Source organism: Silurus aristotelis, assembly GCF_946808225.1.
Source record: "Silurus aristotelis genome assembly, chromosome: 5".
Classification (NCBI taxonomy): domain Eukaryota; kingdom Metazoa; phylum Chordata; class Actinopteri; order Siluriformes; family Siluridae; genus Silurus; species Silurus aristotelis.
The window spans coordinates 26,961,517-26,981,976 of record NC_139578.1 but is presented as its reverse complement, the minus strand read 5'-3'; the positions used below and the strand labels follow the sequence as shown (position 1 = coordinate 26,981,976).

The 20,460-nt window shown below is 39.0% G+C and overlaps 1 protein-coding gene across 13 annotated transcripts in view; it reads left to right on the top strand.

Moving 5' to 3' along the window:
• The window catches only part of adgrl2b.1 (adhesion G protein-coupled receptor L2b, tandem duplicate 1), a 143,173-nt gene that overhangs the window by 40,919 nt on the left and 81,794 nt on the right, over positions 1–20,460 (top strand). For all 13 annotated transcript variants that reach the window (XM_083542572.1, XM_083542568.1, XM_083542569.1 and 10 more), the window contains exons 3-4: positions 11,966–12,179; positions 18,567–18,676. In XM_083542572.1, the coding sequence (XP_083398698.1) occupies positions 11,966–12,179; positions 18,567–18,676 (324 nt within the window). The remainder of the gene's footprint in view (positions 1–11,965; positions 12,180–18,566; positions 18,677–20,460) is intronic.

The following is a 20,460-nucleotide window of genomic DNA, read 5'->3' as shown; positions in this document are numbered from 1 at the left end:
TTTCTAGTTAGGCGTTTTTTCACAACTTGCGTATATCGAATTATTACCTGAATTATATATACATACACCTCCTTTGCTTTCATCAGGGCAAATAGTGCCATCAGACATGTTATCACCTTCTGATAAGTTGTTTTGAATTGCAGGTGAGTCAGCCGTAACCTTAAAGCGAGCATTTATTTGGCATGAGACATATACCACCCACGGCTTTTCTGCATGAGGAGAGGTTGTTTCGAGATGGTGGCCAGTGCTGGCAGGCCTCTCTCACCTTTACCTGTGAGTTTTCAAGCTCAAATCAGGTGGATTCCAGGAACTCGCAGCGACAAGACCTACATTCGTGCTGGCAAGTTCACCGAAGCGTTATCCTCTACCATGTTTAGTTTCAGCCGGAGAAGTAAAGTGGGGGAAAAACCCCACTTCTCATTCAAGAGACACGAATCAACATGCACAGTATGAACGATCTGTCTGTCATGCAGAACTTTTTTTTCCGTTTTTTTGCCGAACTGTGCAGGTTAGATATATGAAGAGAAAGAAAACCTTTTTGTCATGAATACAAATCAAGAGTGACTGGAACCTGAGACAAAGCCATTGTTAGCAGCATGTAAGCTCGGTTGGAGGAAGATCAGCCTCAGGAAAATGGACTCTGGCCACAGATCGAGCTCCCGCGTTTTTCTCCAGTGCTATTTCCGAACACATATATCGGAATTTCAGAGTTCTCAATAGCACCTCGACGGGAAGGCTGGTTTTAGCCTTCAGGGCTAGTCATCTCATCTCTTGGCTTCCTCCAGTAACTGCTTACCACAAGGTAGTGCAGCATGGCATGAATGTTACATGAGATGGCAGGCCAGCCGCATTGTGCCTGTGACATGGCTAGACGTTTCCTCAGTATAATGCCAGTCTTCTGCTGACAATTACTTCTCAAATCCAGGCTGTTCACATGTATTGTGGGTCCGCAGTTTACCCTAATAGCACACTATTATGCCATATTTTATTACTGGGATAGCCCAAATTGTTTTGGTGCCATATTTTGCATGTCCAAAAATGCAGAGTCGACAATTTGGTATCAGAGGTATATCAGAGTATCAGAGTTTTTAAAATGGCTTTCTAGCGAGATCATTTTGAATATGCTTGTTTTTTGTGTCAAAGGGATGTAGCACATTGATTTGTGGAATTCATTTCAGCTTGGTTGATCATGTAAACAGTACTTTTTTTTTTTTGATAACTATCTGCCAAAGTTGAGCTTGTGCCTAAACAGAAAGAAGCTGTAAAACACCTTCTGAATTTCCCTGCCTGTTGTATAGTGCTTAGATGCTCTTGACTTCATCTCATGTACAAAATCATAAGCTCTCCTTATTATGAAGGCTGGATTATGAAGGCAGGAGCATGATGGGGGCTGCGCTTAACTCTCCGACTCCCCTTTTCTTTCCAAGATGTTGCCGGCTGGTAATATCGAGAATTGAATGACAAAGAAGACAAACAGTCATGAGGAATCCCTGCTGTGCCCACAGTGGGGCCTCTCATCCTCCTCTAAAGACAACACTCCCTCCCTCTCTACATCCTTTTTCCCTTGAGAACTGTCTCCTGCAGTGGTTGGAGTCCAGGACAATGGAGGAAGAACCCCAGGGGGACAGAGGAGGCGGCTGTCGACAGATTTGCATGCAGCTGTTTGCCGTTTCCACAGCCACAAAGACCAATCAAAATGGGCGTTAATAGAGAATGACAACCGTTGCCCGAAGCCTGGAGCCTCTGTTTGGACTAGACCTCGCCCACTCTGTTGCCAAGAAGCTATGAGCCTGGGATTTGTCAGCTTCCCAGCACTAAGAGGCATGCTGGTTTATGGGATACAGTGTGAGATAAACATTTGGGGTACATGCAGCTATGTTCATGTACCTATATCATACTTCATCTGACATGTTATTACCTTTAAAGCGGATGTCAATTGCTTCCCTAAAAGAAGGCACGGAGTTCTAAGGGCATCAATGTTATCTTGAGAGGAAAAGGGTGGAAGACCGAGTTGAGGCCAAGCACGCCAAAGACAGAAAAGTGGAACAATTGAAAGACAAGGGATTCTGGCGATGTATGAGTATAATAACAGGAAAAAGACATAGGGGCACGGCTGGAGTGGCTAAAGGAGGGGGCAAACAAGTTTAACCTATTCTTTGAACAAGTTTAATGCCTTTCCTTCATTACCAGTTAATGGTAATAACCTTGGCCAACAACCTCCATGGATGTAACTCCTTGTCCTTAATTGACTTTGTTCCACTGGCAGCTCCTATAAATCCTTCCACACCTACCCCACTCTTGGCTATGACGGGGAAACAATTTTCCTCCCACACCTACCCCACTGTTGACTATGACAGGGGAAACAATTTCAGGAATATCACAGACAACAGTCAGTACCGTGACTTAAAACACAGCCACACTCTCCATCACAGCTTTACAACTGGGAAGGGAGTTGAACATGCCTAAGGTGTTGGATAACTTAAATCCTGTACATTTAATTTCAAAGGTCTGTTTTGAAGTCCTGTCACCATGGAAAATTATATAAAATTATACATCCTCATGGATGCAGAAAAAATAAATATTTTATAGAAAACACCAAGACTTCACCTGCATATTATCAAGATCTGCTCTAGTTTGCATTTCACATGGATGTGGATGATGGCATTTCTTCTGCCTGTATTACTACTGCCTGTCCTTTGAAAGGAAAAGCCAGAGTAAATCATGTTCTTTAATATTTTCAGTGCGTCCAATTCCATCAGCTCACTCTGGTGGAGAGCTCGGCTCAATCAATACAGACCGGTGATAGCATGATGAACTGGCTGTTGGATTATCCCACCATGTGGTCACAGTTTGTTCGGCTTTCCAGCTGTAACTCAGACTCGAGAATGTACAAGACCGAAACCCTCTGGAGGACTGCTCTCTCTCTTCGTCCTTATTTTCCTTCTACGCATCAGGCTTTTAGTGTAACTCAGGACCATGCCAATTCCAAGAATGCTGTGACAACTCTGCTGCATCAGTGGTGAGAAACCAGTGGACGGTGGAGTTTTTACCAAGTGGTGTAAAGAGAATCACCTCCCGCTTAATACCTGTAGGACAAAAACAATGGTGGTGGATTTTAGAACGAATAAAATATTACCACTTCATATTTCTTTTTAGGGCACACACGTGGAGGTGGTGCAGTATTACATGTTTTCCTTTGGGTGCACACCAATGATCAGTTGCACTGAGGGGAGATGCTCTGAGGTACTCGTCAAGAACGGGTATGACAGGCGATTCTTTCTGAGGAGGATAGCTTCATTTATTGTGCACACCACACTCCTTCAACCAATCCTTAGGCGATTGTGTGTGGTCTGGGGACATTTAAAAATAAATAAATAAATAAATAAATAAAAGCGAGGCCTATACATTGATGATATATGCAAAGCAGAAATGAGACTTGACTCACTGGTTCATTACTTCAAAGCAATATAAAAGTTATTAAAACCTCTTTTATTAGTCATTGATTTACATCTATAGTACATGTTCTTACTAATATACACCCCCCCCCCCCCCTCTATCGGCTATCTGCTCCCTGTCACTGAAATAAGTGCACTTTACCCCTGCTTTGATTATCTGTAAGTGAGGACACTTCATGGTCGCTATCGCCTAGTGGTCTTTGTCATCGTTTAGGATCATACGTACACATGCAATCAATATTCATTTGTTGGAGTAGTGTTTTCTGTTCGGCTTTACGATGAGGTCATACAAGACAATATTCATTTCTTCTTAAGGTTAGTGACCTCATCCTATGTGTCAGCAATCTAATTCTCTCTGTATAGAGCAAATTAAGAGGCATTAAGTAAACGTTTAGATATATAAAACACCATAATTCATTCTTCAGTATCTATTTAGCGCTGATCGGGATCGTCATTTTCGGAGCCCCTCCCAGGAACGCTGGGAACGAGGTGGAAATTAAGCCTAAATGGGACTCCATTGTGCCCACCAAGGAAACTAATTACCTAATGACAAGACTGTACTTTCATCCTAACCAGATAATAGGCAACGGTGCACTTTTTCGGCCCGAATAATAACATAGCGTTCTATGCTCTTGCAGAATCAGCGATATTCATTATAATTAACCCCCAAAAAAAGAACAAAAATAAGCAAAACTATACAAAGATAAGCATCTATTCTCATTCTTACACGTCCTCATGGGTACAAACTAATCAATAAATAATTTACAAAGGTATGATATTTGCACATGCAACACTTCCAAATATGTAGCACCATAATAAAAAAACACACCATATTTAACCTTAGCATGACATCCATGAACAAATAATTGCAAATCTTCTGCTTTTTCCCAAATTCCCTTAGGTTACTCTCTCATCAGATGGACTTTTTTTTCAGTATAATCACAGATAAATTAAAACGAGCTAAAATAAGCGTTTCAAGCTACGCTTAAGCGCGATATTAACTACGTCTAATTCTGTGATGGTTTATTAGCTATAGTTTTTCCCCCCATCATCTATCCATTATTGGAAGTTTATTTCTTACTTGTTTACGTTCTTTGCTTAGTTTTCACTTTTGTGCCCCACTTTTATGTTTCTTTGGCTGCCAGAGCGTTTTTCAACACAGCCGAATTGATCACATGATGAAATTCGACAGCATCTCACACACACACACACCTGCCTATTTCCCATTCCTGAAAATATTTACACAATAGGGAAAAGGAGCAGAGTTTCCACAGGATCAAGACAAAATACATGATGTTTCATGAAAAAAAGATTTAATCTATATGTTAATTTTGAAGAACCTTTAGACATAATGGAAAAGTCCAATATAATAATCATGAAGTCGACGTATTTGGCTAAGCTCGGAGCTTATGCCGAACTGTAAATAAGGTAACTGCAGTCCCCTGAGCATGGAGTTGTGCTGGCTGTCGGTCCGCTGGGTTTTTGTCGTTGCACAGGGTGCATTTTGGTCCTCTTGTGCGCTGATTGGCTCTTCAACTGCCAGGAGATCCGAAGAATCTGATTGGTATACCACTGCCTCTCTGTGTCGTCGTTTTCATTCTTTGATAGAATGCTATATTCTGAGCTGTTGTGCAACATTGATCTTCAAGGATGCTGATAGGGGGAAAACAACATTTGTATAATAGAGGGTGCTCACGGATCAAACAAAACGAGAGCGGTGTCCAGAATGTGCTTCAATTGTGGGAGTGTATTGGCTGCTGCCTGCTTGCCTTGAGCTCAATAGGCAGCTTAGAGAGCAGGGCAAAGAGAGTCATAAGAAAAGCTACGATTCCCAGCCAGTGACCAGAATGCCTGATAAGGTCTGTGTCAATAGGCTGGGAGAAGAGGGATCACGGCCAATTATGTCATAGCCAGGCCAGTTGCCATGGTAAATCAGAGCGAGCATTCCATGTAATGTATAAATTATCATCTTGGGTACCCTTCTGTACTACAATTGAGTAAAAAAGAGAAATTAAAATAAAAGATAACAAAATCACTTGGCCCAGACTTCAGTGTTGCTTCTTCTTGTTTTGTTCAGGCTAAAGACTTAGCCAGGTTTATAGAAATATGCAGGTACTCAAAATTAAAATAAAACTTTTGAATTAGAGGAAAGCTTACAGCCATTTCAAAGACTTTTTATTTAATAAATATAAGAATACAGTAGCATAGAGACATATAAGAACCATACAAGGAGAAAGTGTCATGGCTCAGTACGAGTTTAGTCTTTGGCAGATTGTAATACATGGTGACCTCGGCGCTTGATTTGTTACAAAGCGGTAGTTGGAGGCATGTTGGCTGAACCCTCCAAGCAATACGAACCCCCCATCCCCCCCACCAATCTGATCTGCAGATGTAAGAATTGATAGTTAATAACCAAAGGGAATGTGTTTTGAAGCTTTTCCATAAGGTATCGTCTAGGTTTTGGCTTGGAACGTCTCCCTGAACTTCGGAGACATCTAAGTTGCTCCTTGCACTCGTACGGTAGAGCGGGATGCAAATAAAACTGCTTAAAAAAATTCACAGTGTGACAGTTGAGATTTAGTGAGATGTGTTATCAGAAACAGTGGAGTGTTTTTCGGCGCTCGCGGCTGGCGGATTATCTTGACCCAGAGGTCGGGCTTGATAAACTGACTGCCTGATTCCGAATGGCATCGTAATTAGTTGTCAGAGATGGGTTCCCAGGTTAGTCCAGATACTCCCCTGTCCCTGTTATTGATTTAACTTTGTTTCTAGCCTCCGAGCCCTCGGAGACATGAATCTTGCACAGGGTGGGGTAGGGGGGAGGTTTGCACTCCAGCATCGGGGCTTCATCAATTTCTAGGCCCTCTGTTGACAGCTGTTTGCGATCAGACCACATACGTTTGATGGATGCGAGTAGCCTTAGTGCCAAAAGAGATGGAGATGGAGGGAAAGGGAGGGGCTGCGATGAAGGGTGGTCCCCGCTCAAAGGCAATATGTTCGGCTTTATTTTATCTCCTCCGAATTTTAAAAAGCCATGAAACACACGGTCCCCCTACTCTCTGCACAGCGTTAAAGTGTGATAAACCTGTCACACCCTACCATGAGGAATGAGCTTTCAGCTATTCATCAGTCTTTTGTGGTGAAGCGAGGGAGGGGCCAGGGTTAGTTCAACAGCTTGCTGTTCCAGATGTGAATGGCTTCTCGACATTTCGAAGTGTGAATCAGTCTGTTAGTTTGCACTATTTTGTAAAGGGGGGGTATCGCTTTTCTAAACTGTTTAAACCTGAAGTGGATGTGGTGATGTGCAGCTCCATACCTTAGGCCAATGCGATTCGCACCTTAATGAGTAGCCAATACGATACATCAAAGATACATATGAAGCAGCTACTGATACGATAGGATACGCTACGATACGGTACAATACGATTCACCCCTATTAAAGTGCAGGACGATCCGATTTTGATTCGATTCAACACAATGCAGCACAATGTAATGAGAAAAATATGATGTTATGCAATTTAATATGGTGCGGACAGTTCGCTTTTATTTCATTGGTTTAGACACACAGCACATACTTTTAGGCATTTGTAGTAAAGATTGAAAAAAACTAGACATTCTTTTCCAGTTCTGTCTCCAGGAAGATGCAGCTCTACCTCTGCCATGTTAATCTTTATTCTATGTGACTCTCAGGACACGCCTCGGTTTCCGTGGTGTTGTGATTCGTCATATTCCCGTAGCAGTAGCGGTGCTGAGAAACAGATTAGCGAGGAGAAATCAATTTACTGATTAAATATTGGCCACAAATTATTGGTCACTTACTAAATATTAAAAGTTTAGCACATCTATTAAAATTCAATATAAATAAATCGCTTTTTACCATTGCAAACATTTGTCGATGCATCGCATCATTAACTTTAATGCCGATGCACACACATACCCAATAGCAACATTTTCTGATGAATTTAACTTTTCTGGAAATAGTTTTTAGCTGAATTTAAACTTCTCTGAATGAGTTAATAAAAAGCAATGTATAAACGGCATAAATGCATAAACATAAAAATATCGCTCACTCCCACTCGCTCGTTTTTTATTTCTTTTTTTGGCGTCCCATGATACTTCAATCCCCATGCACACATCTCATCTCAGCGAAATGCTTTGTAAAACTTTTCAGCAAAATAAAAAATGCATTCTATTCATATCTGTATTATTATTTTTTTCCTTTTTAAACATCTGTTTATTCGGAGCAGTGCTTTCCTATTCGGGTTACGTTGAGAAGGTCATAGCAAAGTACCGCCATCACACATGCGGGTCTTTTGGTAGACGTCCAATGACGTGTCCGAAGCGAAAGGAAAAAATGCAGCACTATGCTACACTATGTTGATTTCAAAACCAACAGACATTCCTGCACAGTGGAATCCAGACATTTCATGCTTTTTTAGGTACTCACAAGGCATTCACTTAGAGTGCTACAAAATGGATCCCAAATGCTCGGAGGCTTTTGAAAAGGCCACGTACAATGCAAAAAAAAAAAAAAAAAACCCTCATATTTTCAGTGTAATACAGTTTCTTTTTCAGATTATGTAAATGAGACGTGATTGGTGTAATTAAGCTCTAACAGGCTTGACTTGCACAGCTTTAGACCAGACTAGAAACACACAGTAAGAAGGGAAAGGAAGAGTTTTTTGGCAGAATCACAGTGGAGAAGCTGACAGTCGGGAGCCGGTGCTCCACAACACTCTAACTAATGGTCAGCTTTTACAATACAGATACACATGTGTGTGTTCGGTGTTCAGACAGCACGAAGGTAGTGTCAGGCCTACGCTCGAAGGTGTAATTAGAGTTTGGGTGCTAAGTGAGCTGGTTACGGAATGAATGGCGGAATGGAAAAAAAAAGAGCAGTGCATTGTTTTTTTTCCTCGCAGTTTTTCTTTTCCGTGTTGTTTTCTCTTTTTTTCCTCGTTCTGCCAAGGCAACAGGCTGAGAGCAGGCTAATTGGAGAGCATGGAGCAGAAAACACAAATGGCAGCTGCCCCCCTTGGGACCAAGTGTTGCTGCTAACGACTGTGATTATTGACATTTCATTCCATCTCCTTATGCTTTCTGAAGTAAAAATGGAGCCGCTCTACCTTTTTTTCTTTCGTCTCCTCAATCGTCGGCTTCATAGCAGGACCTGCACTACACCACATGCGGTGCTTACGATCTGAGAATGATAAGTTTGTTTGTTTCCTTTCCGTCCGTGTTCTCCGCTTGAAGTCGCCACTGCCTGGCATTCACAAAATAACCCGAACTTTTTCAAATCATTTGTTGAAGGGGGAACACAATTGAGGCAAACAGTTAATTTTTCCCTAAGCATGGCTGTTTGGCTGAGCTCGTAGCTGCAGTGCACGGCGTATAGATTTTTTCCCCCGTATGGACTCCAGACGGTCCCTCCTTCGATCGGCATGACTGTAAAAGGGATTAAATTACACTTCATGTGGCTAGGATTCATGTTCTCTCTCTCTTTCTGTCTTTCGCACATGTTTTCATTCGCTCTCTTCGCCACTACCGTCTTAGTTTACTCTTTCTGCCTTTTGTATAACTTTTCCTCTTTCATATATATATATATATATATATATATATATATATATATATATATATATATATATATAATATAAAACAATAAATGAGGCAAAAAATAATGAGGCAAAAAATAAATTATGAGGCAAATAAATGATATAAATAAATGTAATTGTAAATGTAAATGTAATATAAATAAATGATGAGGCAAATAATGAGGCAAAAAAAAAAATAATGAGGCAAAAAATAAAACCTTCAACGCAACACACATTTACATACGATTTCCTTTCTTTAATAATATATAATAAAAAAAAAAACCTTTCAGCTAAAAATTATTTTTTAATCACTAAACAATTGTTTTATCAATACACCAAATCTCAAATCAAACAACAAAATCCACCATGATGCACACATCCGGCGATTAAAAACGTCCGTGTGGAAACAGGGCAAAATTTCCGTTTGGTGTCCTGATGATTTATGCCATTGAAAACACCATAATCACTTTAAAACATTTACAAGCATGTTTTGTCTTCATGCTCTATGTTGAGTATGGATTCATTAATAATAAACATACATTTGCATAAAGCATCGATATTTGTCCATGCGCATGTTGATTCGAGGTTTAAAACTTGAAAAGTTCTAATTTATGGCACATTTAGAACAGATAAAGGGATCAAATGATTGACTGACCTATATATATATATATATATTACCACTAACAGCATGTCTATCTTTCCATCCTCTTGTACTGTCGCGTTTTGGCCAGTCATCTTTTTGTTATGAATTTTATTTATGACTTTGTCGTCTCATTACAAGCGTTGGCACTGGACACTTCTTCCATAACTGTCACATAAACATCTTACGGAAAATCTCACTGGCATAACAACGATTAGGTTTTCTTTGTTGAATAATGTTTTATTATACAACTTGAATTATGTAGAGGGTCTGTATCAATATAGAAAAGGGGAGGTGGTAGTTTAGTGTTTAAGTTTTTGGACTAAAACATGTCTGCCGAATGGCATAAATGTAAATGGTAATATCAGCACTTTTTGAAGAATTTGACTTAAAAATAAAAATAAAAATATTGACTTTTAGGGCATTACCCAGAGCAACTTAGAATGGTCTCATTCATACAACTTAGCAGTTGGGGGTTAAGGGCTTTGCTCAAGAGCCCAGCAGGGGCAGATTAGTGCTGGTGGGATTTAAACTCAGGACCTTCTGATTAGAAGTCTAGCATTTAACCTCTGTGCTACCCCTTTCCCAAACCAGTGAAAAAAGTGTAGAATTTTTGTTTTGGTTTAATATGAGCTGTAAATAATATCTAAAAATAGATCTCTTTATAATGTTGTCACTGGGCTGGGGGTTTAGATCTACGTTTTTTTGTGCATAATCATTTTTGTGATCATGAGAATTTGTTATATCATTTATTTATTTATTTATTTATTTATTTATTTATTCTTTTAAAACTTTTTCAAAGGAAATTCATAGATTGATGCTGTTGGTGTTTATTTGATTGAAACGACTGATTCTTCAAAAAGTCGTCATCAAAGTCTCGTCTGTGCGTCTGGTCCGCATCGAGTAACGACAAAAAGGGGGAAAAAAACGCATGCACTCTTTTTCATCTACGGCAGAAAAATTTGCAGTCGCGGTTAAGCTCTTTGTCTTATTTTTTCGAACATAGAATTTTTTCCTTCTTTTTCTTCTTTTCCTTTTTACTTACTGAACACTCGCTTCCTTGCTGTTGTTTATTTTAATCCGCCTTCCTCTGAAACTCAGTGAGCATGGCCAAGCTTTTTCATTTTTATCCAAACTCATACTCGTAGCATCTCGCATTCCTAGCGCATTACACGATCCCGTTGGCCACTTTGAAAGAGGTACTGTTTGTCAAAGTGAAGCAACCATGAAGGGCATCCGCTAATGTCTATTTAATCGTCTTTCCTCACAAAAGCCGTGTGGACAGATTCGGCCGCACATCACAGGCACCTGGATATCCATTCCAGGTCTAAATTAAGAAACATGTTCATAATGTCGTCGAGGTGAAACAGCTATGAAGTCATTGACATGCAAATGAAAATAGATGGTGTGCCGGATGACAGTTCGCTGTATTGAGTTTCCCGTTTGTTATCATTACCAATTTGTTGAGGATAAAGTGTAGGAGTGGCTTTATTTTTTAGGTATAGTTTCTTAAATTATAGGGACTATATTTTGGAAAATGTAGAAAATCTATACGTAGCTTCAAGCAGTTCAAGAAATTCAAGCGACAGGGTTGGTACGCTTGATGTGAGTAGCCTTTACTCTTTCTAATTTTTTCATAAAGCTTTTAGTGAGAAAAACATGTGGCCTGGATTTAGATTGTAATCTAACTATCGTAATAAATAATGAAGATAGAAGTAAGACTATTCTGGTCGTGGCTATGATTTAAAACTTAACATAAAGCTATATATATATATTCATATTTCTCAGGGAAATTAATGAAACGACCACAAATGGACATCTGTTTGATAGGATGTATTGAGGTGTTCATTTTTCCAGCTCTTTTGCTTGACTATGATAGCAAAAAGAGCTTGTGAGTCTTACAACAGTAGGTGTGGTGATCAGTTTGGGTGGAGGTGGTAACTTCTTAAAGCCCAGCACCCTCGAGAAGAAACTGCTGGGCTCTTGAGCAAGGCCCCTAACCCTCAACTGCTCAGTCAACTCAATTTACTCTGGATTTCTTCCAAACGGTGTAAAATGTAAAAAGGAATCAAGTGTTTGATTTTAGATTTTTTTTTTGCGAGTGGTCTGATTTCCAGATGATTTGCCTAGACTTTGATAAAAAAAAAACAAAAAAAAAAAAACATATATTTTGGATAATTAAAAAGAAAAAAACAATCACATAATCATCATAAACAATGTGTGTAGTACATTTGTTGTCCAATGTTACTTACCTCTTAATCTTTCGGTCTGTTCTGCAGGGTTCAGTCGAGCAGCTCTCCCGTTCGGCCTGGTACGCCGAGAGCTGTCGTGCGAAGGTTACCCCATCGACCTCCGATGCCCAGGGAGTGACGTCATCATGATCGAGACGGCCAACTACGGCCGCACAGACGACAAGATCTGCGACGCCGACCCTTTCCAGATGGAAAACATCAACTGCTACCTCCCAGATGCCTACAAAATCATATCTCAGAGGTAAAGGCTGCGTGCCAAGCATCACTCAGAATGGAAATGTGGACTCCATTTCCTGCCTTTCAGATTGCTCTCGTAGATAGGGCTTTATTATTATTCCGAGGTTCTTTAAGTACGCAGGGTTGTTTTCCAATTCGCTGGTAGTCGCTGTGTTACTTTACTGCTACGGGGACAGCTGGAATAACATAAACAAAAGGCGAATGTCAGCGTTACTGTTTAGTCGCGGATCACGAGAAGGGGTTCCTCTACCAGGTGCTACTGAGAAGTTGGATTTTTTTTTAAGGAATCTCAAAAGGTAGTCGAGATAAGGAAACTTCCAGAGGGCACATATTCCGATATCTATGCGAAACGCTAAAGAGACAGAATGGATGTGTCAAATCAGCTCAACATTTTGGAAACCACTTTGGCCGGATAGTTTTGTCTCATAATGTTGAGCATACCAATGGCTCAAGCCGTCTCATAAATGTTAGACGTAAGACACACACAGTCTCACACAGCCGTTTCCTGAGCAGCCCCTTTTTACAGATTGAAAAGCTGGTTTTCTTTGTTCAAATCTCTCCTCTTGCCAGCAGTGGCACAGGCTGCAGCTCTGAGTAATGCTCTCCTCTCAAACCATTTATATTTGTGACACTTGTGCTTGCTCCTGCTCTCTCAGGACGTTCTTGTGTCGGTGCCAGACTACACACATATACACACACGCATTTACGCACACATTCATAGCCCTGGGAACTGTGCTGCTGCCTCCGCTAGCTGCGATGGTATATATTTTAAGCGGTCGAGATATTAACATTTCATAAGGCCCAACCAACGCTGCGCATCTGGCAAAAAAAAAAAAAAAAACGAGAGAAAGCACTGTTAACCCGCAGCGGAGCTCCTGCCTCACAGTTAAATCCGACACAGCCAACATTCATTAAAAGCCGAAGGAATTTTTTGGGTTTTTAAAGGAAGGAAGTTCTTATAATGCGTTTTAAGGTAGAGCAAAAAAAAAATTAACAAGCGCATCGGTGAAGTAATGTTTAAAGGGAAGCCATTTAGGCTTAAGGACCTGTTGATTCTTTGGATGGAAAAACAAGCATTGCTTGCTTGCTTTTTTTTCTGGAGAAAGACCAGAGCCTTTGGTGTTTAAGTGCTGGAAACGTCCTTGCCATTAATATTCATTCACCGAGATTCAAACACGAGAAGAAACCGCACGGAGTGGAAGACATAATGACATCTTATTAAAGGTTTTCTATTTTTTTTTTCTTTTTTGATTAACAACTCTACCCTGCAAAAGTCCTAAGAGGCCACGCATTTTGTATACATATATAATATATTTTTCTTCCTTGTTTTGTCGTGATCACGATGAAATTTTTTTGTGATCGTAACATAACAAACATTGTTTCCTCGTGAACAGAATCATTAACAATAACCATAAACATTTGTGCGAGTGGGCACGTGGACAAATGGTTATGGCAGAGGTGGGAAGAGCAATAAAATATTCTACTCAAGTAAAAGTACTGTTACTTTTATTAAATTTTACTTGAATACATGTAAAGTTACTGATCAAAAAATTTACTGAAGCCAAATGTACCTAATTTAAAATTTAAGTCAAGTCAACTCAAGTTTATTTGTATAGCGCTTTTCACAACAGACATTGTCTCAAAGCAGCTTTACACAAATCAACAGTTAAGGTGAATGGTGTGAATTTGTCCCTGATGAGCAGCCATGGTGACTGTGGCAAGGAAAAACTCCCTTAGATGTAATGAGGAAGAAACCTTGAGAGGAACCAGACTCAAAAGGGGAACCCATCCTCATTTGGGTGACATCAAGAGTTTGATCATAAATCTTTCAACAATACAGAACACTGGAGAGTGAGAACTAACATGAGTACTGGAGTATAAGATTATAAGTGATGTTCTTTCTGCAGTCTTATACAGTCTATATGGTTAGTAGCTCCTAGTTTTATAAGCTCAGCATTTGTGATCATCACAGACTTTTTTTACTTAAAGTAAAAAAAGTATGTTTTTTTTAACAGCGGGCGGTGGGCTGGGGAAATTTGCGTAATTTAATAAAGGACAAGGTGATATAAATCTCAGACTAGGGTTGGGGTTAGAGTCTTTCTTTCTTCAGAGTTTAGCGCATTTATATTCCGCTTATAAATCACTCAGTGCAGTAGTTTCGGGGGTGCACTTTTTTCCCCCTTGCAATATTTTTTTAAATGTATATATTTTTTTTTACAGATATGATTTAAAATGTCGCTAAATACAACACTTCAAACAAAACATACTTAAGTAGAAGTAAAATTACAGATAATAAAATCTACTTTAAAAAGAAGTACACAAAAAAGCTACTCACTTACAGTAACGTGAGTAAATGTAGCTTGTTACCTTTCGCCCATTGGCTATGGGTATTGTTCATAGAACAATATGCCTCTTATGCCGAAAACTCAGTATTAAGTATTGATCACAAGGAAACAATGACCGTCAAATCACAAGAAAGTTATAATTAAGATAAAACCATTTTTATATCGTGATCATGTGGAAACAACAAGCATAAAACTTCCATACAACCCAAATATACTGTAGCTTTAAGAAGAAATTCTGACGGTTGACCTTAATATTTGTTTTCTCGTTATGACTGAGACGAGGGAAGATCTGGAGAGAGTGTTGTGTCTGAAACGAGGCTTGAACCCGGATCGAGCCAAAACAAAACTGCAAACGAGCCTAAAACAACAGTTGTGTTTCGTAGTTCCTCAAAACACGCACGCCTGGTACCGATTTACGCATTTCAAACAAGCCAGCTCTCACAGCGCGTATAATTCTGCTGCTTGACACCCCGGAGTGCACGTGTGGCCGACATTGCCGGTGTCAAGGTCGCACCCCCGACTGCACGATTGCTGTTCGGCAACAATCCATAGTGTACTCGAACACAAAACGCACGCGGGCTAAAAAAAAAAAAGAGCTTTTCGAGCATCTCTTCTCGTTTAAGTACTTTCTCATCCCCTACTTCTGCCACGTCACTGACGAAATAATGAAAAATGGAATTGTTGATGCAAACAGAAAAATTTTTCGAATTTATTTTGGGATCGTAGATCCTCCGGCTATAGACGGCCTTTCCCCCCCTACTGTTTTATCGACAAAGTCGCAAATGTATTACAACTAGCGTCCTGTACAGATTACCATGGCCTTTCAGATATACAAGATGATGCAAGGGGGTGGAAATTGTTTTTTTTAAAAGGGCAGAAAACCTGACATGTCCTTAATTAGGGGTTATGTTAAGAGCCAAACTTATTTTCTTTTTTCTTTTTTTTGCTAGAACACAGTAAAGATGTTTGGAGAAAGGTCATTTAAGTGGCTATACAGGGAATTTCGGAATGATGAAACTGGCTGGTGTTGCTCGCGTAATTAAGACACCGCATGTGGGGTAAAGCAATAAAAACTGCGCAGCTACTGGGAGGCATTCCCACAAGATAGAAAAATCTCCACGCTCATCTTTACCGAAGGCAATTAAAAACGTGTTAGTTGGTTTTGTTGACAAGTCTCACTTTCATTCATCATTAACCCTTGTAGGAGTTCAAATCCCTCTCCCCTGGCCTGATTAGGCTGTCATTTTTCTTCTGAGTTTGATTTAGGATTTATTAAAGTCACTTCAGCAGGTTTTACATTCCAGCTATGTCTCGCCATCCAATCTCAGTCTTCAGTGGAGAATTTGTCAACCTTGGAAAGCTTTGAACCCAATTTCCTATTTGTGTCTCATTCACAAACTATTTCCATTTCTCCCAAGATACTTTGATATATACGGTTTTCTGGTTGGAGCAATAATTTGTTTATTTTTTTTTTATTTCAAGAAAAAGAAATCGCTTAAATAAAGGGCCTTTAATTCCACACTGCATATTCTCAGGCCTTGCAAATAATTTTAAATAATTGCTTACTGAGGCTGTTTCACCACATTATTTTCGAATATTTTTATGGACTTGAGTTGTGCAGCGAATAATTTCTTTTCCTTATCGCTGCCCCGCAACATGCCCGAGCAAAATAGTTCCTACTGTGAGATAATCTTAGCACTCATGGATTCCTCATGTTTTTCCAACCCAATAGCCCAGTCTAAAATATTCATAAAAGCCCAGACATTGTGGGTGTGTATATGTGTGTATGTGTGTGTGTTTTTTTTTTTTTTTTTTTTTTTTTTTTTATAAATATTTAGAGACCCTTTTAGTTATGGTGAAGTACTGAATGTAAACCCAGTGATCTAATTATTAAAATCAGTCTTTGGAACAAGTTATAGGATGTCATTAGAGGAATAAATACTGATCCCAAGATCATTTAAGGGAGTTTTATATATATATATATATATATATATATATATATATATATATATATATATATATATATATATATATATATTCCTCGTAAAAAAAAAAGCCAACTCTTTTAAGCCACCTGAAATATTTAACAGAGTTGATTGCCAAGAGGTCCATTTTGTCACCTTTTTTGTCGTCTCTCGGTGGTAAAATATCTACCGTGTTTGCTTCAATTGTATCATAAATCCCTGTGCATATAGAGAGCATGATTGAAGTTTGGCCAATTTCTCCGTTTATTTACTCAGAAATCCATTCTGGCGAGCATACAGACGTACCCAAGACACTTATTCTATCTCTCACACACACTCACACTCACGCTTAATTCATTTTAATTCATGAAGATGTCTAACTTCAAAGTCAAGGTCACTGACGACTGTAAAAGCTGAAAGTCTCCCAGCAGTCACACACACAAATGCACAAATGATTCTTGTTTGAAATACTTAAGGTGATTTATTCCATGGAGAGGACCAACAGATGAATGCCTGATGAGCCGGAGGCCTGAGCTGAATTTTGAGTTCACGCAAAATCAACAGTCACTCGGCCTCATTGTCAATCAGCATCCCTTCACTTAGGAGATTAAAGACTCCCTACGGAGGTGCACTCTTCCTGGGTCCTGATCTAAATAAAATAAAAAAAAAAAGATGACTTTGATTTGAAGGCTTCTTTTTAACACCGTAAAGCCAAAGGTGAAACCGTACCCATGTTAATTTAACATTATTTGTAAAGGAGACGACTTCGACGCTGAAGACGTTCCCATTTAAATTCTTGCGCTGCATTCACTTGCTCGTGTTTCAGATCCTGAGCTGTCAGTTGTTGTGTTAAATAACTGTTAAAAGCCAGGAGAGAGTGACAACCTCACATAGACACAACTTTGATGAATATTTTACAATGTCATTCCTAAAAGGTGGGCTTGTTTTCTCCTTTTCCTCTTGTATTTAAATGCCCTTGACTCGATTTGGTTCATTGGAGGAATCTATTGGTAACCCTGATTTCCTTTTTTTGGAATTGATATTGTCTCAAAGCAGCTTTAAACCAGTGGTGGACAAAGTACACAAACCATGTACTTAAGTAAAAGTAGAGATACAGTAGAAATGAAATATGACTCCAGTAAACGTAAAAGTGCTCCCTTTAAACGTTCACTTGAGTAAAAGTACAAAAGTATTTGCCTTCAAATGTACTTAGTATCCAAAGTACTATGATTTATTGTTGCTGTAATGTTCGTATTATCTTTCTTTTCATAATTTCATCACAAGACTGTTTGCTTAATCAACTCAGTTTATGTAAAAAGACTGTAATGTTACATAAATGATGTTCAATAGAATGATATTAATGAGTCAAACACTGATTGATTTTTATTAAAATTATAATGAGCCCAAAACCTTCTTTTCAACTACTTAAAAAAATGGTGTTAACAAGGCCACGTGTGTTGTGGCGAGTTTAAGTCAGGAATTTCGTCCATCATTTATTTCTCTCTAAATGTTCTGCTTGCTTTTGAACCGATGCTGAATTGTGGGGTGATAAGAAGATACACCAAGTGGCAGCCAATACGAGTTCGAAACAGAGCGACCCTGATTGGTGACTTGCTGCGTGTTTGACCGGTTACGTTTTTATCCTCATAAATAAAAAGTATGACTGATTTTACAAAATGTAGTTGAGTAAAAATATTTGACTTTGAAATGTAGTGAAAAAGTAAAAGTCTCCCCAAAAGGAAATACTTCAATAAAGTACAGATTTGTGAAAAAGCCACTTAAGTACAGTAACGAACCCATCCTCATTCTCAACACTGAATGTCCATTCATTACAGTTCATCATAAATGCAACCTGTGGTCATTGTAGTACATTTTTGACATAAACTACAGTCCAAATCCATCCTTAAGGTTACCGTGCTGCTCGGTAATTTCACGGATCCCCAGGCCATTTATGAGACCCCCATTCCCAGCTGCACAGGGTTGCCTCCAATCGATAAGAAACGTGTAAAAAATGTAGTGGAAAAAAAACTAAATGGTAAAATGCCTACTCTCGGGCTGCTAATCTTTCTCTGTTTTTTATAGATGCAACAACCGGACGCAGTGCGTCGTTATTACTGGGTCCGACGTCTTTCCAGATCCATGTCCTGGGACTTACAAGTATCTTGAAGTCCAATACGAGTGTGTCCCATATAGTAAGTACTTCTTTACTATCTTCTTGATACCATTGAAGGGATTCATTTTGCTGTCCACCATTGATTCAAATGTGAATGTACCATGTAGAAGTGCACAGTATGAAACTTTTGGGCCGTTTTCACACTTGTGGCCTTTTTTTTTTTTGGAAAAATTTTGTTATTTTGGTGAACTTTGACCAGTCCAGATGACCAATTTATGGTCGTCCAAAACTGGAAGCTATCAGCGACTGTTATTGACTTACTGTTTCAAGTTTCATGATGGCGTGTCATGTTTTTATGGTCAGCTGTGAAATCTTAACGCTTTCAGTATTATATAACATCGTAGGACTGGAGAACTGGAATAAGCTCACCTTTGTGAGCCTTGTGATTTAAGAGTGTCGCGATAAACACCCATGTCGTGGCGGACTGCATAGTTTAACATTTCTAACACAGGAAATAGTTGTAAAAAGCATTTGAGGCTATTTCTGACTAACGACAAGCTCTACATCTAAGGAGGTATTGTCACTAAAGGAAATATATGATACAAAACAGGAAATTGATGACTAGTGATTGGCTCTGGCTAGTGAGATTTGATTTCGACAGCTTCCTAACCTGAAAATAGAAGTTTCAATGGTGTGAATTTTAGATGTTGTTCTCTGTAGAGTTAAAGGGTTTGTACTGTTGTAAGGAAAATATTGTATGTACTTAGTTCATATATAAGTAGTTCATTTTAGAGGTTTGGAAAGTCTCATACCAGTTCATTACTTTTCTTTCGAATTCTTTCTAAAATTCCAGGTCCGAAAGCTTTTGATCTCACTAGCCAATAAAAGTAAAGCGATGTTAAGCCAAAAAAGTTATTGCCAGAACGATTCGTTACGATTAGCCAAAAGGAAGCTTACAAAACTGTCAACAAAGAATGTTGTTTATTTAAAAAGCGTGTTACATTTTTCGCCACCGAGTCCATTGTTTCCGACTGTTTTTCTTCTTCTGTGTTGTATATTTTCGTTAGTTTCTCAAAGAGTTCAATCAAACGTTCAATGAGTTTGGCAAAAATCGCATTCCATACGTCTGCATGTAACAGTATTCAAGCCAAGTGTGAAAACGGCCTTAAACTACTTTTTTTTTTTTAAACAAAATAAATAGTGTGATTGAGCTTTTGCTTTTTTTTCTTTTTTTTTTTTTTTTTGTTTTTTGCGCAGTAACAACCGAGCAGTAAATAACCTCAATTCCATCTCATGCTTCTTTAGAACATGGCTAAAGGCGTCGGCTTTAAAACAACCTCCTGAATGCTCCAGCTATTTGTACTTTTCCACTACATCAGGCTGCAGTTATTTTGCCAGAAATAGGCAATATCATCTAGTGAAACATTATTGATCTGTGCTCTCCTACTCAGCAGTGAGAGTGGCCTGTGGAGAAACATATCAACAATTCCTGAAAAAAATATAAAAAAAAAATAAATAAAAAAACCCTGACTGCTTAACATCTGGCTGATGGGATAACAAAATTGGATTAAATTCAATTTCGAAACAAACAAATAAATAAATAAATCCGTTGAATATGATCCACCCCAAAAAATTGCATCGCATTTTAATTATATGTTTGTTTATTTTCCGTCTGAAATCGATTCTCAGAGGTCGTGCCAGAGCCAGTTCTGAGGAATCATGCAGTCAGCTCATACAGTGCATCTAAAGAGACCCTGATGCTCATCCATCAATAAGTTGTGTACTTCTTCTCATATGTTGTATGTTGGGATGCTGTGGAAATGATTATTAACTAAGCTACCAGTTACCATGCACTGAAAAAAA